The sequence below is a fragment of the Enoplosus armatus genome, chromosome 6, assembly GCF_043641665.1.
Source record: "Enoplosus armatus isolate fEnoArm2 chromosome 6, fEnoArm2.hap1, whole genome shotgun sequence".
Taxonomy (NCBI): Eukaryota; Metazoa; Chordata; class Actinopteri; order Centrarchiformes; family Enoplosidae; genus Enoplosus; species Enoplosus armatus.
This window is the reverse complement of record NC_092185.1, coordinates 18478043-18498376: the sequence shown is the minus strand read 5'-3', so window position 1 is coordinate 18498376 and position 20334 is coordinate 18478043. Positions and strand designations below refer to the sequence as shown.

Here is a 20334-nt window from a genome sequence, read left to right as displayed (position 1 = left end):
TTTATTCTTTGAGGTAAATATCTTCAGTCACTTGCTGTGGCTGCTGAGTACTTGCTTGTCTAGTACATTTAACCAGGGCTGTAGCTACAAATACAAAGTCATAGGTCCCCCTCACCCCTCGATGTTGACCAGACACCAAAAATAAAGTCTCAAATTCTTTCATCTGTTAACCGTTTAATTATATTGTTTGTATTTTATTTCCCAACATGCTGTGTCAAAGTCTTTTCTCACTGCCAAGAATTCTGGTGGGGAAATATACATTTTTATTTATAGGCCTAAGGGTAGCAGAATGTATATAAAGTAATCTAGAAAATACTGGAATCAGTATATAGAACGTAACGTACCAGTACCAGAAATAATACTGAGGACATGACCTCAGTGTCCTCAGTGGTAAGTGTGGCCCTGAATTTAACCCAGCTTGTTACAGCTCTTCATCGCAGCTACATGATGTTAACAATGAAAAAAAACATCAAACCAAAACTCCTTTTGTTTTTGTGGCCTCACCACCTATCTAATGGAGATATTCTAGATGTCTTGTACATCATTTTATATACATTTCTCCAAAATTCAGCCTCATCCGACACACATATTTGGTATCTTTGGAAACTCTGGGATCCCCACTAGAATTTAAAATAAAGTTCTGTGGGTTTGAACAATGATGATGGAGATTATTAATGCTCCGAAAGTGATAAAAAAAAAAGCTGTGTTAAAAATGCTCTGTTTCTAGCTTATACACAATGTTCCTGTTGATTGTTGGAGGCATCACATCACACGTAACATAACACACAAAGTTGTCATTCAAAATTACACAAAATCAGACAGTGACTGACAATACCAAGCTTGTAGCACAGGGAGGTAGTTTAATAAAACACAGTTGACATTCTAACGGTCACTAAACTCCTAAAGTAATTACATCACTATTTAATTTATTCTGAGAAAAATGTACCACCAGGCCAAGTGGATTCATGGCAAACAAGTCAAACCTGGCAGCTGATTCGGCCTCATTCCTCATTGAAGGTCTACTGTCTTTGGGTCCTTACAAACACCACCCCCTCAGCCTTCAAATAGAGTATGTGTGTAGTGTTTCCATTGATCTGCGTCCATTCAAAGCACCCAACATCCAGCTGAGTCTAAACGGAGCCATACAGTAAGCCCCGTGGCCTCTGTCCCACGAGAACCACCGGGCCAGGAATGACTGTCTGCTGACAGCTGTGTAAAGCTCTTTTCCTGCAATCAGGAACAAGGGGAATTAAAGCGATCTCTTTTTTTTTTCTTTTTGGTGACAGCTGGCTCGTGTTTTAATGGACATTCCTGATGCTCCCGGTGTCTCTGTCTGGAAGAATAATGTGTTCAAATCTGCTTTTCTTCCTTTTAAAAAGGGTCAGGATTTGTTTTGCTTTGTCTGATGTGTCCCCATCATTACAGCAAAATCTCAGGTACAGCAGCTTTTCCTGTTTCCAGGTCGAATCAAAAGCGCGTGAAGTATCGAGCGCGCTGTTGAAGTGCTGAATGTGGCAGGGAGACGAGGTAAGAGGAAGCTCTTACTGAAAAGTGATGATGGCATGGTAACGTGAGATAAGTCACGAGGGCCAAGACCTGCCTCATCAACCTTTCCCTGTCACACACACTCGTGCGGATAAAATCTTGATATCAACACACACACATAAGCTCACAGTGACCTTAAAATGAAATACTCAGCAAGCCTGCAGCTTCCTCCTGTATATCACACAGACAGATAATCAATCAGCTCTATTGTTTACATACACTCCTACTCTTGCAGCAGCTCCAGGGGCATTTCAATGAGAAATTTCATTAACACACGTATAAACTTACAATTCAGCCTAAGCTATACTGTATGAATAATTGAAATGTGCTGCATAGCAAATTGATTTACAGGCTGCTGGAGATAAATTTGGATTCCCGGTGACAAAGGATTGTGTTACATGATTGCACTGCATCAAAACACCAGTGCAGGAATGGCATTCTCTGGCAGTCATTCATACTAAGACAAAACACCATTCATATCACGTACATGACTACGGTGAGCTAGAGCGACCACACAGTGCAGAGCTGGATGGATTAGTAATGAATCACCCAGGGAGGTGGACTGTTGCATCTCTCTCTGGTAACTCCCACATTGTCACATAGACATGATACAACACAGAGGAAATCAAGCTTTGAATGATAATAGACGAGAGAGGAGACACACAGTTATAACAGCGTCGAGGAAACCAACCTGTTGGCAAATGATCAGATTTAATAATCTGAAAATAAACATGCACGCACAGCCGAGGCTACATCACAGATCCCTACCTTTTCACAGCCAGGGAAGCGCAGCAGCCACACGAACCGTGGGGGCTTTGCTGAGGAATTGGTATTCACCTCATGTCGCACAGGGGGGAAAGAGGGAGAGACAGAGGGAGTAGAGGAGGGCTGGAACAGTCACTCACCCAGAGCCTTAAGTCTGGTTAGGATAAGTCCTCTTACCTGGCTGAGCCCGTCTTCACATCGCCATCTGGCGCTCTGCTCCCTCTGAGCCAAAGACCAGGAGCCAAACACCAAGAACCACGCCAATCCCTTTACTGCTGCTCTGTCTGGGAGAAGAAGGAGTGTGTTTGCATGTGAGAAGGAGACCGACCGACGGTGAGAGGCAAAGGACGTGTGTGAGAGGTTAGGAGAGGCAGAATCTACGGTCGTGGGTGTGTGTGTCTGTGTGTGAAAGAGAGATGGAGATATAAAAGTCTGATGGGTTTTCTTTTGTTTGTATCCTGGAGGAGAGAGAGATCCACAGGCGGCAGCTTCGTCTAGGTATATGCAGCAAGAGGCTGTACGGTAGCCTTGGCAACAGAGCCAGAATGAGGGAGAGCAGGCGAGGGAGCGAGGGAGCTGGAAAGCGAGAGAGAGAGAGAGAGACTGTGTGTGTGTGTATTAATCACATTGTGGGCACATGAATCTGTTCATACAGTCACATTAAGATGGTTCCTACATGGTATATGATTAAAAGGTAAGGCTGGTTATATTCTATATTATAATCATTGTCAACAAACCCTATAAAAATATATGAAAATGAGAAGAATCAACAGCACATTTATCCTACTAACAAGTTTTGTGTCACCAAAGCCTGATATAGCTTATTATCTGTGCCATAGACCTCAATTGTTGCCTGAAAACTATTCAAAACACGTCAATGAGCCACAACGTTGCACTGGATGACATGTTCCTTCATCACCATGAGCATGACCACTGTACTTTATTTGGTGTCAATCCCACATACACCATCCTGCTGCCGTAAATACTCATAAGAGCATCGAATATGTATTAATCCGCTGCTGAAAACAGTACCCAACAAATGCACTATTTTCTCCAGTTTGAGAAATGTTTGCAAAAATCTGTGGTGCCCAGCTGATCTAGGAAATTATTTTACCTTTTTAAAAAATGAAATCATTTTTAAAGATGTATGTCTTCAGTAGGAACGAGTGGATTTGGGGCTGAGAGTCACAGACAGGGCAGGAGAGTCAGAAAGTATTAAGAGACGGAATAACACATTGGTGGTTTTGGTCTTTTTAAGGGATTCGCTGACAATAAGCCTTATTTTTTAGGATAAGTCTCCATGAGTGAATGTAAGTCAATGTGATGTCCTCCAAACACATTTGTGTGTGTGTGTGTGTGTGTGTGGTGATGGTGTGTGTGTGTGTGTGTGTGCGTGTGTGTGTGTGTGGGGGGGGGGTTGGATCATAACACATCACTGAGCAGTGAACGCCCCCCACTGTCACCTCCTCAGCTTCCAAGTTGTAGGCTCTGCCACCCACCTCTCTCACCCTGCTTCACTCATCTTGAGTGAGAAACACATCATCTCTCACTTTTACACTCTTTTTTTCCCCGATCTCCATCGTTTTTGTCGACCTCGTGCTCTCGCTGCTTTTGCTTATCCTCTCGCGCAGTCCCTCTCGCTTCCTACGCTTCCCCCCTCCCCCTCTGTTGTCCTCTCCCTCTCTCTTTCCTTACAACCTCCTGTCATTTCTTGTCTCTCCCCCCTTCAGTGTGTTGTGCTCTCTCTCTCTCTCTCTCTCTCTCCCTCCTTCCTGTCTTGCCATATGGTAGCTTTTCCCTGTCAGCTCTCTGAACTGACCAGCAGAAACAGCCACTCTCTGATCAACACAAATACTGGGGAACACATATGTCAATCTTTTTTTTCAAATTCAATTGCTTTATTGTCATGACCACACAGGCTGTACACACTGTACAACATACAACACCAGTGTACATTACTACAGTGTACATAGTGAACTATAACAAATCATCTAAAGCTGAATTTGGCCACTTGGGGGCAGCAGAAACAAGCTGTAAAAGCTGGCATATTATCACCTTTTTGAGTTAATATGGCGAACTTGTTAGCAAACAATTGCTGAAATACACATCCAGCGGACTCAAAGCAACATCAGCATTCATCTGGATGTGTTTCTGGTCACCTGACGAGTCTCCTGAGAAATATCTGTCTCTTTATCTGCGAAATGCTCCACAATGTTCACCAGCTAGGAGCTAACTTTGTCTGCTGTTTGGTGGGCAGGTAGCATGTAGCGGGATTTTAGAGCTTTTTTTGGTGCCTGAGTGAAACGAGGCTGTTGAAAGTGAATCAAACTCTAAAGTTTCGGCCTGAAAAAAACAAAACAATGTGCTCTGAGTGTACACGACCTGACCATTGAGACTGGCTGACACAGACAAACCTGGCAAAACAGACAGTGTCAGGTCTGCTAACAAAACGTCCATCTACACAGCACCCTGTATAAAGACAGAAGAGCGAAGTTCTTTATTAAAATAAAACTCAAATACCAAGAATTTGACACACTTCAATATTTACTTTGGGAAAAAAACATCAGCACACTGGAGTCAGAGCTACCTTAAAGAGGTACTGCGCCCAACCAAGAAATAGTCTGACACATAACCCCCTGTAAAACCACAATGTGTTGTTTTTACACTTTTTGTGCAGATTAAACAAACAAGATACAACGTGTTGATTGTTAAGCTTTAGAGGTGCTGAAAGGTGAATTTTGTTACCTGTGTAGAGAGCCCGGCTGGCTGTTTCCAGTCTTAATACTCTGCTGAGCTAAACTATTCCTCTAAGCTTTTATTAGTGACATCTCAACCCAACGTAGGTCTTTCTCAAGCAAATACTCGTAAAGAACTATCACTAATAAAAGCTCTGATTTCAGTGTGTAGGTACTTTTCTATTGCATTCACGTTGATTTATTGGTATTCATTATCTATCCCGCAAAGGTTTTGTGGATATTCACACAACAAAATCATCTTCAAAATCCTATTTTTGAATTTCTAAATTGATTCCTTTTGTATTTTTTATTATTGACAACATTACTATTAGAGTCAATTGTTAAACTACATCTCATCTTATTGAACACACTTTCTGTCTCTCCCTTCTTTCTTCACTATTTATGACCCACTTCAGAGTCCTCTCCTCTACGTCCATATATCTCTCCCACACAGCGCCCTCCCCCTCTCCAATCAAAATTGAACTAAATGAACTCCTCAGTCCTTCCTTATCCTCTCCTCCTCATCCATTTTTAAAATGACCTCACCTCCACACACACACACACACACACACACACACAAGGTCACTGTGTGTAAACGGTGAGTATAAAAGCATCTAATTAATGATACAGGAAAAGAGGCTGATATCGGGCGGCCTTTAGCTGTCTGGTTCTCTGGAACCTCCACTGAAACATCAAACTGTTACTTTAGTCACTTCCTCATTTTCTTGACACACATTGATGCCGCATTTTTCTGAAGCCATTTTATCGTCATGGGGTGTTTGAATTTGTAAGTTTCATACGGGGAGGAAACAGCACTTTAAAAATAGTTACTTCCTGGAACATTTGAGTAAATAAGATCCAGAACATTACAATTATAACTGTAAAACTGTATAACTGTAACTGTAATCAAAATAAGAATGATATTGATAAAAAATAAAACATCCGAAGACGATGGACAACTGGTAACAAATGGAGGCATCTAGTGGTCCTAATTGCTCACTGCTGGTATCTTTATGAATGATTAGTAGCCAGACAAGTCGCTCTCATTAATACATACATCTGGAGTGTTTAGCCAATTGATATTTTGTGTGGTGAGTTTTTACAGGCTAATTGGGCTTAAATCTTTCCTGTCTGTCACTAAACCGACGCCAGTCTCAAATTTGACTGTGACTCATCATGTCACATTCAGATGAAGACGCCTGCCTATCTGGAGCCATAAAACACAGTCTAACACAGACAGGCGGGCTAATCTCGCTGCACATTTGCATCGCAGGGAATCAGGGAGCTGTTAAGTGTTCATCTGATGACCGCAGGCTGCTGCAGTCAGCTTGTTTCCTGTAGACACACTGCGATAATACCCAGCGTTAGATCTGTGGGGAAACAGTATTTACTGGAATGCTAAATGAAGTATCGTGAGATATAGTTAGTCAGTCACAGGTTCAAGAAAAACACAAATCAGGCATCAAAGTTAAAGGGAGAATTGTCACTGACACTATACAGTAAGGTACACAAATACCTGTCTATTTGCCAATTGAAAAGAAACATGTTGGGAATCAATTAAAGAGGAACTTTAATGATTTGACACACAAAGATCAGTTTACTGAAGGAAGTACCACTGAGCCTGTGAAACAATTGTATAGTCCAGCAGCACTGGAGGAAGCTCTCTAAAAATCTGCGACTATGGTCCCTGATGTGTATCCGAGTTTGGGCCTGAAGACTACAAATGTAGAAAGCCTGTGTTTAAAAATGGTTGTTTCTACGAAATAAGGAGGGTCTAACAAACATATGCTATTTGTTGCCTTATGGGAAATGTATGATCCAGCATTTCTGGCACTTGATCCATATAGGGACTAAATGTCAGGACATGTTGGCCTCTACTGCTTTGATTCTTGTTTCATGTGAGTCCTTCAGCTTCATGGAAGTGCAATACTAAATTGCTGGAGTACCCCTTTAATGTATAGCTGACAAGTAGTTCCTGAATAATTAAGGATACATCTCACAGTGGTAGCATTTCAATTTAGTAGGACGACCTTGAGTGGACGAAATGTAAAGTATTATGTGATATGGTGCTAATAATGGAGTAAAGTTATTGGTTAAAAGTTAAAGTGTTCATTATCACCTCAGACACAGGTTCATGAACAAAGTATCAAGACATCTGCTCTTATATAACTTATGATTAACTATTACTGTATGTAGTCCTTGGTTCAGAGTTATTCAGTAAGTGTGGCACTTGTTAGCTGTTCATTCATTAATTAGCAGTTAGTTCCCAATTTACTCCTCACTCATTTCTCAGCAACCACTCCAGATTTTGTGGCCCTCATGATAAAACGTTAAATGTTTCAAAGCAAATGGGATCATTCTCGGGACTTCACCCGGAAAGTAATTTTTAGAGGTTTTGTTTTCTGTTCTTGAGCTGTAATGACACATAAGTAGTCAGAAACACCTCCTCCCAGTTCCTGTGCCGTTTTGTAAAATACTTTGACACGTCTTCGTCGCCTCAGGCCGAGAGATGTGAACTTGACTGTGGGGAGAAAAAGTGATAGAGTTTAAGCAAGTAATTACCAGACTATCACAGTTATGAGGAGAAGACAATAAAGGATCATACATTGTCTGACTGTGTGTGTGTGATGACATGAGTAGATTAATAACAGGATCTCAGATTGCCTTTGTTTATGTGATGGTTTGTGTGTTTATCTGTGAATGAGTGAGTCTGTGTGTGCTTTACAGATCAAGAGTGTACATGGAAGGTGGGAAATGTGCAGGATATATTTAATGTATCCTGCTGTCATGAATGCATGTGCGTTTGTGACAGAGAAAGAAGTGCGCTGTGTAGAAAATACTGCAAAATCAGATGTCTTTAATAGAGTCTTTAATGGAGTGTGCAGAGATAATGTCTTTCCAGTGCATCTCCGCCCTCGCTGCAGGGCCCTGTCACAGCGACTTCGCCATCCCACTGCTGTTAGTAACCTCTTTTCAACGTTGTACGATCCCATCGAGGGACAAGACTTCGGATTGGACGGTTTCAAACGCTAGATTAGGATCCCTGTTTACTCCAGTGTTCAAATGTAAACAACAAGCTCTGACAGCGAAGATGTAAACACACGTTCATGGGTCATAGCAGCAATTATGACCATTTGCTCAACATAAACAAGCACATGAGAGACAGTCATGCAGACGGAGGGATGGAGAGCAGAGTTACAGTAGGAATATCCTACTCTGATAGTTGCTGTGACATCTTTTTTTTGCACCAGCATAACGGGAAACTTTGTGTTTTGCCCAAATCTAAACACTAATTTAAAGGGAAACATCCTTTGTACGCCCTTTAATGTGACAGCGTGCTGTTAAACAGAGGGAGTGTGATCCATGCTTCTGTAAAGTGTAAGGCCCCTGTAGTCCCGTGGAATTAAGAGTTAGAGGAGTATGTTTAGTTTGAGAAATTGAGAAGTATACCGAAAGAGAGAGGGTGGGTGGTAGTGGGGGAAGTGCAGAAGTACATCAGGAGGAGTGAGATCACTGAAGGGGCAGCAGCAACAGGGACAGTACTACAGTAGTTCAGTGGTTCCCAATCCCCCACAGCTGATATTTTTCCACATACCCCTTGGCAACTGCAGAAGTAGTGGTTGAGAGTCACTGTTGGAGATGATAAGATCAACTGTGTTAATGTCTGTGCTGTAATGTTTATGTGTTGTTAAATAGGTCTGAATTTCGCATTTCCTTAGCCTGCAGACAGGGAGCGTAAAAGAAACATGAGAATGCAGTCTACATGTTCATTTAAGAAAACCAAAGCAAGAGAACACAACAGATAGCGTCCAATATGGATAAACACACACACACACACACACAAAGGAATATCCCTTTTATTTTAACGAGCATTTTGCATGCAGCATTTGAGTCTTCACAGAAACTCCCTTACAGCTCTCCATAAAAGTTACAGTACGAATTCTGTCCGACTGGGTCACGACCTCTTGATTAAAATACAACCAGAGTGTAGCGAGTGCAGGGGATTGCCAACAGCCTAAAGTAGAAAAAACCCATTACAAATACAAATACATACAGTATGTACAGACTATAGATTTAAACCTTCAACCAAAGGACAAAGTGGGTAGAATTTAGAAATACTCAAAACCTTTAAAAAGAGAAGTAACACAAAGAGAAGACCTTTTGGGAAGGAAGCAGCTAAACAGATAGAGGGTAAAACTATTTATCTACCTCTACATTCAGAGATACATAAACCATGATGAGTTTACAAGGTGGAGAAGAAGAGTGAAGGAAGAAGGGGATGAAGGATTTATAGACAGTTCTTCAGGGGGAATAATACAGTACAAAGTTGTGATCTACACATGTGTATTTGTGCATTTGCAAATATGGTGTTGCATCAAGCTGCAGTTCCTTAAATGGCCACTTATCCAAATGCACTCTTGATACAAAGTGCGAAAACACTTTATCAACATTAGTGATTGTCCTAATGTTTAATTTCACTTGTTTTAATTTGTGTCTTTGTGGTAATTGTGAGTATCATTGGGTCTCTTTCCACCTCATGCTACTCCTCCTTAATAGATCTCTTGTATCTGCCCCAGTTATGGGTTATATTTCAACATTCTTCAACAAACATTTGTATACAATGCTGTTACCAACGGCACAACGTTTTCGGTCTTGTAATTGAATAGCTACAATAGTCTAGCATGTGGTGTATGGAGAAAGACAATTAATTGGGTATTTCCTTGGGTGTTTCCTTGGAACCAAAGAGAAAAATGATCTAGCAGATTGTGTGAAAAAACTTCAAACACTGAATGTTTTTTTTTCTTTAATCAGCCAAGTTTCAGCATTTTCAAAGGCAGTGGTCATTCATATCAGAGAATTACCATTAAATCACCCAGATAGCAGAGGAAAAGGTGGGATTCACTTGGATTGGAACCATTTAAAAACATCCTCCCAGTTATCCCAAACTGCGAATAAAAGTCAAGAAAGTCCCGTTTGTGTATCTGATGTCTAGGTATTGTTTCAGCACCTTTAGACACCTTAAAATGAATGACTCAGAAAGGAAAACATAACTTACCTCTTTCTCATGGTCTAATGATCTCTTGAATTGCCTTTATTAAAAAAGACGTGTACATAAAATGTGTATTGGGTCAGCAAAAAATGATGTACGTGGAAGTTATAGCTTCATATTGATTTGAATGTGTATGAACTTTTGCATCCAGCAATCACGTCTACTTATTGTACACATTCTTCAACTGGAACGCTTCTTTATCTCTGATAATCACCTCCAGTTTGAGTTTGTGGCTGACAGCCAATGTATATAACCTTTTTGTTATACAACCTCCATTGTCTTCATTATTTGGTCTGGAACTAGAAATGCTTTGGTTTCTTTCCTGCTTAAGACATCTTTCAAGGAGAGCAAACATTCAAAGCATCGCCTTTTCAGACTGATGTTTGAACTTGAACCGGGTCACTTTGTGTCTGCTTGTGCTGCTCTTTGAAGCTCTTTCCAGCTGCTCTGAAAAAATGTGTAATGAAAATATACAGTCAATCATCATATTGACACCATCTAATGTAATCAGGCCCCCATTTCTTTTCTCTTTTGAGTTTTCTTTCAGTTTGTTCTTTGATTATGACAATACAGAACCTAACATGGCAACATGTATCTTGCTTCATTTTGTGCCAACTTACATCACTAAAGCATCAGTAGGCTTTCCACAAAACTGAGGAGGGACATGACAAATATGATACCACACCACACTAGTATCATTGTAGTGCCATATCATCACCACTGTGATGGCCTCCAACCTGTATTTGACCTATTAAAACCAGGAAGTTGTTATTGGTTAAACCCTGGTTTACCCCTAGACCCAGCTCTAAGTATATCAGCCAAATAGAGTTGTTGATATCTGGGTTATTTGAAGAGGTTGCATCCATATTATTATTGGAGATTCAACATGTAAGCTAGGACAAAATGGTATTTGAGTGCTTTTATAAATGAGGAGAGGGATTTAAGTGAGGATAAAATGCCACCAGGATGAGTGGAGTTCGTGATGGCACAGATACAAATGATTCTCTCCATTATTTGAACTAGACCATTGACATTTTAGAGAGTACTACGGGAGCGTGAGTTGCCAAAGCTTCATAGTGTAGTGGCATGGAGAGCAGACCTCTGGGTTTATTTCTGCAAATGTTAAAGGTAAAAAAAAGGCAAACCTGGTGAAAAGTGAATGTTTATGCCGAGGTATTTCAGAAAAACCTGCAAAACCAATTCTGCCACTTTCCAGAGAAAGGAAGTAAAGTTCATAACTTATGTGCCTTGTCATCCATATATTGCATATTATGCACATATTATGTTGCTAAATGTTGAGACAAAATAAAAAGTGGTGTAAGGGAAGTTGTGAAGACTAGACTAGAAGACTAGAAATAGCCCTGTCCATTGTGTCCTTTACAGCTTTTACAACATGCCAGTATTTTATAGAGTAGTCTTGTAAAGCATCAGGGACATAACGTATTGATGTTGACCATTTTATGTTGAATTTGGGGTAATTAGTATCAGACACATCTTGATGTACTGCACTATTTGACTTAAAGTAACCAGGGCAGAATAAAAGCAGTGGGACACACTTCTTATAGCATTATAATATAAACAAAACCTGGTGCTGCTGCTGTCTGAGCAACACTGTATGTATGACCACAGCGTAACTTCAGCACACTCAGGCTGGGCTGTTGAGGTCTAAGGTTTAAATGATGTGTGCATGTTACGAATTCATGCAGATAGCACAACATTCCCTCACAAATCCCTCTGCCTGCACATCCGCATCATCTCACACATGAAAAGACTTAACTCTTGATCTCTTGGCAGAGGAAGGTGGGGAGATGGCGGGACACAAACATTAGACAAACACAGAAAGAAACATATACTGTATATGGCAAGAAAAGCACAAGCGGCGAGAGCAGGCCTGCAGAAGAAAAACCAGACAAACATGCTGCAGCAGTCCCCTGAGGATTACATAACATTTCCTTGGGAATGGTGGGTCATAGTTATCAGTTCATATCATCTCTATCTCCATTAGCCATCATCAGCAGGCCTCTTACAACAGCCATTATGAAGCTGTCTGTCACAAAGCGGTGGCAGCTTCGGCATCGAGTGCACTATTTAAAGGTCAGAAAATGCACCCACTCAACACAGCACATCTTTAGCAATGCAACACAAGTATTAAGAGATGTTAATGTTGCATGTACACTTCAGAGCAATTCATAGCTAGATAAGCTGTATGTTCAAGTACTGGTAATTACAATGGTTTTCAAATTTTGTTCCATATTTCACCTAAAATCTTTTGAGTATCAAGTGCTCACCCCCTGCAAGGGGGGGGGGGGGGGGGGGGGGGGGGGTTGTGTGTTGCTTGCATATTACAAAGGATTTACTCAAGTTGAATTCAGTTTGCTGGAATGGATTCCAGTGGCGACCAAGAATCAAAATATTAATAAAAACTATTTCAAAGCATTACTTCAGATCATTCAAGTCTCTGTTGTACTTTTGTGTTCTTAATATGTTCTAAACACTAAAGCTAGAAGGTGGTCAGTTCCTTCTGGCAGGAGAAACCAGCGAGGGAAAATTGAACGATAGCTAACAACCACCATATTTCCAAAGACAGAATTGGGGGGCTGTGTCCAATAAATTCAGGAACTTTCCGAACCCAACAATCCAACATTCATGTCTCACTTCATGTAGTGATTGGCCAGGTGTGCAGAGGTGAGAAAGTCACCAGGATTTGAACTGATAATAATCGTGTTTTCACACACTTCCTAGTTGTAGCAGCCTTAGCTCTGCAGTGATAGATTAACAACACATGCAAACTGAAGAATAATTCAGTCTTAAATGCACTGTTGAGCACATGCTGGAGTGGGGGCTGTGGTGTGAATATTTAAAGCTTGAACACAGACTCATAAATTGAATAAAACAAACAAAAACAACAAACACTTGATCAGAGTTAAATTTTGAAGTTTTCATTTTCAAATATCACCACAATTTCTTAAAATGGTGTTCTACATGTTGTCACAAGGTGGATTGCCTACTGTTTTCTTTTGAGAGCCATGTACAAAAGCTGTCTGTAGTTTGCTTCCTGTTCGGCTTCTCTGTGGTAAAGCTGATAAAAAACGTTCTATAAATAAACTTTACATGACTAGCCCATATCATACACACATGTTTTGTTTCATTCCTGATTCTTTAATTAACAGAGAGGAGAAACGTAACAGAGCAGGTTCAAAATCACCCTTCACCTACACTGAGGTGTCCTTTTAGTCCGTTAGCAGAGAACTGAATCTTTACCAGCTCTACAGCAGTACAGTTCTGCAGTTCTTCAGTATCCTGGTTTTATCTGTCCTGTGTTTGGGGGTCACATGGGTGTAGTGGAGATGTGGACTACATGGGGCCCAAAAGTGCCTGGATTAAAATGTATTTTGTCCTCTTTCAGTGTACACTGCTAATTTATTTATACTTTCTTCACATTACTCTATTTTGAAACAAGGTTTCGATGAAATATACAAAATTACATCCATTACATTACAGCAACTGTTCAGCAGGTTCATACACAGTTGAATAAAAAATCCTCCTCAATGGACAGATAAAGTAGAGTTATGACATACCTGACAACTTTCTCAGGCTGCTTTTCTAATTTGGGGATAGTTAGTGCTCAAGTAAAGGTTTTTTTAACTTATTGCAGATCAGACCTCCTTTCATGTTGAAGCTGGGTGGAGCTATGCTGAACGTTTGCTGAAGTCACCAAACTCCATTTAAAAAAATCATGAAAGTATAAAGTTTTGTTACTTGAAAACTGTAATCAATTACATCTTACATTACTTTGCTCATTACTCCATCGCAAAACCACAAGTTACTTCTAATCACCTTACAGATGTTTTTCTAGTAATAACTGTGTCTCTGTGGGTGTCACATGAAAAGCCCTAAGACTCCCACTCGTCCTCCCCTCTCCTTTCCCCAGATCCCATCGCTCCTCTCTTCCTCATTCATCACTAGCCGTGGAACTAGGCCAGTAACTTCAGGGAAGTTTCCAATAACACATCTGCCATGGTAGCTCGGCTTTGTGCGGTATTAGTAAAAGGGATGCATTCCTTCACCCTGCGTGGCCAAGTTATGGCAAGAATGTGGGATGAGTCTTTCTCATTTCTGCTTGACCGGGCAGCCCCTCTCCTCGTAGTCCGCAGATTCAGGCTGTGTCGGCCGGGCTGAAGCTGCGACACAACGGCGGTGATACGGAGGCAGAGGAGGGTGAAGTGATGGTGAGAGGAGTGGCACACTTCATTAAAACTTCTCTGAGTAACGCGCCCGGCCGCCCCGCTCCTCCCCGCTGACAGCAAGGGAAAAAAACGCCCCCCCCCCCCTCACTTTTAATTCTCCTCATGAAGCGACAGTTTGGCGGAGCGCGTCAGGACTGAGACTCAAAGTCAGAGGGGTTTGACTTTTCAAGCGAGAAAGAAGTTTGGACATGAAAGCGCTCAACTTTTAGGAAAGTCACCTGAATCTTTTCCCCACGCGTGCGGCATGATGAAGCCTGTGCTGCGCCTCAGCGTCCCTCTGTGGACTCTGCTGGTCTCCAGCGCTTTCCTCAAGGTAAGACGCCTTTCATTGCTTTAGGTCTTGCACAGAATTAAACCAGCTGGCACGGATCGGTTCATGGGAGACGACAACACAGGGCGCTTTGTTTGGATGGTGAAGGTCAGTTTTTTTTTCACGCGGGTGTGACTGCACCTGTTGCACAGGTAGCTGCCTACTGACTGCGCAGCTGCGGCAGACTTGTGAGAAAAGTTCAGGAACAATATCAACAAGTACAAGACGATTTCATCCTGGTGTCGGCGACGATGGTTTGGAGAATGTCACGGCGTACTATAAGATGAATGACGGTCCTTTGAGAGTTTTAATTGGATTCAAATTTATGTCAGCAAGTAATTAATACGCCGACCTTCAGCTGGAGGGGTTTCACAATGGCGTGCTATTTGTTGGGGAGAGAATATATAGTACGTGTAATGATGTTTTAAATGAAAAGTCCATTTTTAAGTAGGCCCTACTATATTCCTTTGTAGTAATAAATGCAAGTACTCTCATGAGATGCTTTATATTTCCAATCTCTTCACTGGTCAATTATTTATTCAGGATTGCACTGGTTGGTATCCAGTGACCTGACCTGTAAGTGTGAAATGTGTTAAAATGCATCCCTCTGAACAAGGGTTACATAACTGAACAACAGACCCACCTGTCCCTGTCCCACTGGTCTTTCTGGAGAGAGACAAAGAGAGAGAGAGAGATGAAGGGTGAGAGAGGTTGAGAATGGCATGTGAGGATGTGTGTGACCAACACAAAGGGGTCAGGAATGGAATGAGGTGCAGCTCAGTGTCCCTGTCACACGTCTTCACACCAGGGACTCACACTAACTTACCACTTTATTTGGTACAACTACAGCCTGATGGACAGAGAGAGGTCTCTCCAGACCTCTGGTTATTTTCATGACTGTAATTAGTGAAGGAATTATATTGATAACTATAGTAAAAAGTTCTAATAAAAGTATGAAAATTTCAAACATAAGTCTTGGAGATCTTCCTTATGAGGCCTGGTGCTGCCAGCTGGCTGACTCTGGCCTTTCACACCCCAAATGATAAACCACTCTTTTTTTTTTTTTGCTGTAGCCAAAGTTCATTACATCCAGATTACATACTTTTAGTGATGCACAGATTCAACATTTTCTCTCCCAATGCTTTTTTTACACATTTAAAACGTTTATACCTCACTGCGTGGAACTCATTGGGTGGATGGTGGAAACAGGACAGTTTTGTATTGACAAATGAATGTGTATCTGTATCCGTGAAATAACATTGGTATTGGCGACGAGATCCCTTCATAAATAGTCTAGATAGATTTTCTAGTGGCATCAATAATGTGGAGTGTGCAGAAGGCAGAAGTGGTGTGACGGACCTCTAAGGGAGGAGGTTTGGGTGAATATTTATGCTTACAAAATGTAAAATGTGTGACTTTTGACACCAGAGACTGCTCTTCGAGTAACTTCTCTTACCATAAGCAAACTCTGGCTTCTTTCAACAATGACCACAATGTTCGCCACATCTAACCCAGAACTTCACCATAGAGGTATCAGATTAGAAAACACTCATACTGTTTGTTTTGGAAGGAAGGCTCTGACAAAAAAGCCTATTCTCCCTTTTAGGTTATGAGGACTTGTTGATAATGTACACGGTTAATGTTTTACTGTCTTCACATCAGAGAGGCTTTATCGTTTATGTTGATTCAGAAATTTATATATAAATACACACACTACATTTTCTAACCTGGTACCAACATCCTCTTAGGTATTTACTAGTTAAATCCTGGTATGTAATAACATAACACATAACACTACGCAAAATCAAATTTTCCATTCTTCATTACAAATTAGAGTCAAATTCGGCATCATAACATTACACTTCCTGTTGGTCAGTGGACACATGTTGTAGATTTGGGGCTCAAAGTTGAATTTAGATCAACAGTAAGTGCAAAAAGTGGTGAAAGTTCAAGTTGTCGTGTGCTTCCATTACTTCCATGCTTGCAAGGTGAAAGTGTTTTTTTAATTGGTATAGAGTATGATCCCATTTGAAGGATTGGAATAGTTATTTTTCATTTAGCATGAAACTTCACCCTTCAGCTTGGAAATATTAGGTTTACAGAATAATCATGATGAAGACTGGGAAGTTGAAAGCTCCCGAAGAAGCTAGTAAGAAGACCTAAGTCAAGATTATTTTGTCTCATTAGTTCTTAAATATAGTAATTCATTGTCTTATGGTGAAACACTCAGATATTCTGTGTCCATATGGCACAATAACTGCATTGTTTCAGTGAGGAAGTAAAGGTGCAATGGCCGCTGATTTAGTCAACTTCTATGAAGAGTACACATGTTGAACACAGGCCACACGGTACACATGCAAATGTGAGCTTGCTCTTTAATACTGAGAAGACACAGGCAGGCTGACAGACTCTGATGATGACTCATATAAAGTGGCTACAACCGTGTGCTTCAGTATTAAAGATTTTCTTTGCGTTGTACAGTTTTCTTTCTTAATAAATCCAGTGTTGTTTTATGGAGCCTAAAGCTGTGATCAGAAGTAATTTCTCCCAAACTTAAGAGACACGACAGTCAGGACTTTCTCGTTTAGAGACAAAACCTGCTGCTCTTTCAGCATCTTGTGTTTTGATGAACTCAGAGATTAGAGGCCTGATCGTCTCCTTTGCAGCTTTTGGATACTTGAAATCAGCCCTCCAGCATATTATACAAGTGTGGTCTGTCTGTTTCTGGTGACTTTCAAGAACTGTATCTTCTGATTTAAATGTGTCAAAGAATTGTTTACCACACACAGAAAAACATAGAAAAAGAAAACAACTGCATGTTACAGACTTTTGAAACTAATTCTAACGTGGCCACGAGAGAGAGAGACGGAGGCATTTTGAGATATAGGATCTTTTAGTGGTCAAATGTTGTTGATGTTGATGATCAACACAAAACCCAAAGTTCAAAGGGACGAATCATATTGTGAGTCTTCTCTTTTCCTTAATTAATTCTTCCCTTTCCTCCTCCTTGTTACCTTTTCCGCTCTTTTTTAGTAGCTTCTCTTTGTATGTTGACATCTTCTGTCCTCGCACACACACTGACAGGGGGGTTGATGGGGGACATTAGCGTTCAGTGCTTCCTTGTGGAACTTAGAAAGTAACTGTGGTGCAGCGTTACGCCTTTGTGTCCCTCTTAGGTCATGGAAACAAGTCCGAGAGGATGAGTTGTAAATCATAGCTTAATGATAAATGATACTTAATACTAGGGCTGCTCGATTATGGCAAAAATCATAATCACGATTATTTTGGTTAATATTGAGATCATAATTATTTAACATGATTACTCACTGAGTTTAGAAACGTCATGCATTTATTGAACTTTAAAAAAGAAAATTGTCTTTTTAACAGTGTATTTCCTTGAACTTTTAAGTGTTGCGGTGGAAGAAGTGTTCTCTGTTTTTTGTTCCATTATTGTTTGGTCATTGATCACGTTTGTGTGTGATGATGAAACAACTAATTAAACATGCCACATCCTGGCTGAGAGTGAGTTTGGGCTTTTAGAGAGGGGCGAAAGCGTACCGCTGTAAAGGAAAGGGGTTGGATTTATAACACTTGACAAAACAAGAGCATAACTGCGAAACAGAATGCGGCACAGTAATTGTTTCATCTCGATTATCTTGTTTTCATAATTGTTGGAAGCCAAAATCGTAATTGAAAATAAAATTAAATTTATTGCCCAGCCCTACTTAATACCAGAGCAATTTAAGGACAACAGCATGTCTTTGCTTTCAGAAACAGTATATGCATTTGGGTCATCTCATGTATTATTCTGGGTAGTCTTCAGAATGCATCAGATGTTAAATTTAGTTTCTAACAGTCAAAAAAAAAAGAAAAAGAAAAAGGTAAATTTGGAGACACAGTCTGGCTGAAAGCATAAAGGAAGTTGTTATAGAAAAAGGGGAAATATTATGCTTCCCTAAAAGCATTTTTTGCATACTGACATTTTCCATACTGTACATGTAATATTTCTGGATGTTAATTACCCGTCTGAAGTGAATGTTTCAGTTTAATTTAGTCAGATTGATAAACTTGTCTACACCACGATGCTTGTCAGTAGTCTCTGTATCTCACAGGCCGACTCTATTCACCGTCCCCAGGTCTGCAGCTGATGATGAAATGACAGGCTGACTGAAAAAAATACATTTTATGTCAAATACATAAACAGGTTATTGAAATGTGGTCCTAAGAATGAATGGCAGAGATATTTATTTGTTATTACACCCCCTTCCTCGTCTGTCGTGCATGTGTTGTAACATCTTAATGCATAATTCAGTTTTGAATTCTCCTTTAATGATTTTGTCCTTTCTCTTAGCTACGCCACCAGTCTATCACAGCTCTTCTGCTTGAAATAATACGTCCTTTCAGGAGTTGATATACCGTACATGTTTTTTTTGTATTTAGGAGCTTTTCGTGACATTTGTCTGGCTACCAAACATGACGCTGGTAATCAGTTTGAAATGGGATTAAAAATAGGCCCAAAAATAAAGCGTGGTTTGTTAGGCGCAGTCTAGAGAAAGTGCGTGCAAAGCCATAGCCTGACACTCACCCATTACTGACCCAGGAAAAGTACAACACTTTGCATGAGTTCATCATGGTATGGAGCATTTCTCTTTTCCCATCCACTGTGTCGGTTTCTCTCTCTTTCTCCTTGCAACATGCACAAATGAGAGAATGGTGACGTCGCTATCAGTGGGGAACATCTTGGAACAAGGAAATGTGACGTTTTCTAACACTTACAAGAACTGTCCCTTCTGTGGCTATGGGCTCTGTGTGATGACCACTGTCTTTGCACTACTATAAAATGTGGATGACGTGTGATCCGTGCATCTGAACACAAGTGTCCCTCCAAAATGTATTCTTTTCACTGTATCCAAAAATCCTTGCGTCTTGCATCCCATTATTGATCTAAAGTGCAAAAGTCACAAGTCAAGTCCTCCTTTGTGGAATGCTGCACCCTCCACCCACTCCCAGCCCCCCTCCTGTCAACTGTATCAAGACAGTCCAGTTTTGAATTAACATCCCCAAACATGCTGCCTTTGACCAGGGTAGTGACTGGAAGCTCAGCGTGTACAAAATGAATTACAAAGAGTCACAGTTCCCCAGTCCATGTAAATGAGACACGGGCTCCTCTCTCGGCCTCAAAGGCCTTATTGTCAGCGGATGGCTATCATTTTACCCAGTGGCCCCCGAGCGAGTCATGGCTAGGCAAGGCTGTAGTGGGGATGAAAAATGATTTGTCTCTCTATCACCCGGTCACACCGCCTTTCCAGATTGAGTGCTAGAGGGCTTCAAGTTTGATAGGGTTACTGCTCAGTATAACAATGTTCGGTTCTAAAAAACTCACTTGACTAAATGTACGCTGTTCTTAGCCATGCTAGAGGCACAGCACAAGGATGACACTGAAGAGGTGTTTCACTTTATCAGTGGTCCAGGGTCACATGGGGCAGGAGCCTATCCCAGCATACATTGTTCCTCAGAGTTTAGATTTAAAAAGGGAAAGGACATGTATAGTCATAGTGTCTTTGATCATTTAAAGGCAGTAATTACACCCTTGAATACAGCACAAAAGAAGCCAGTCACTGATAATACAAAACCTACATTATGCTTTCTCTGCTCCTTCTTCCCTGCTGACGAGTGCACATC

The 20334-nt window shown here is 40.9% G+C and overlaps 1 protein-coding gene across 1 annotated transcript in view; it reads left to right on the top strand.

Annotated features, from left to right (window-relative positions):
- Window positions 1-14589: 14589 nt before the first annotated feature.
- The window catches only part of LOC139286311 (receptor-type tyrosine-protein phosphatase eta-like), a 41510-nt gene continuing 35765 nt past the window's right edge, over window positions 14590-20334 (top strand). The window contains exon 1 of the mRNA XM_070907055.1: window positions 14590-14655. Within this exon, the coding sequence (XP_070763156.1) occupies window positions 14590-14655 (66 nt within the window). The remainder of the gene's footprint in view (window positions 14656-20334) is intronic.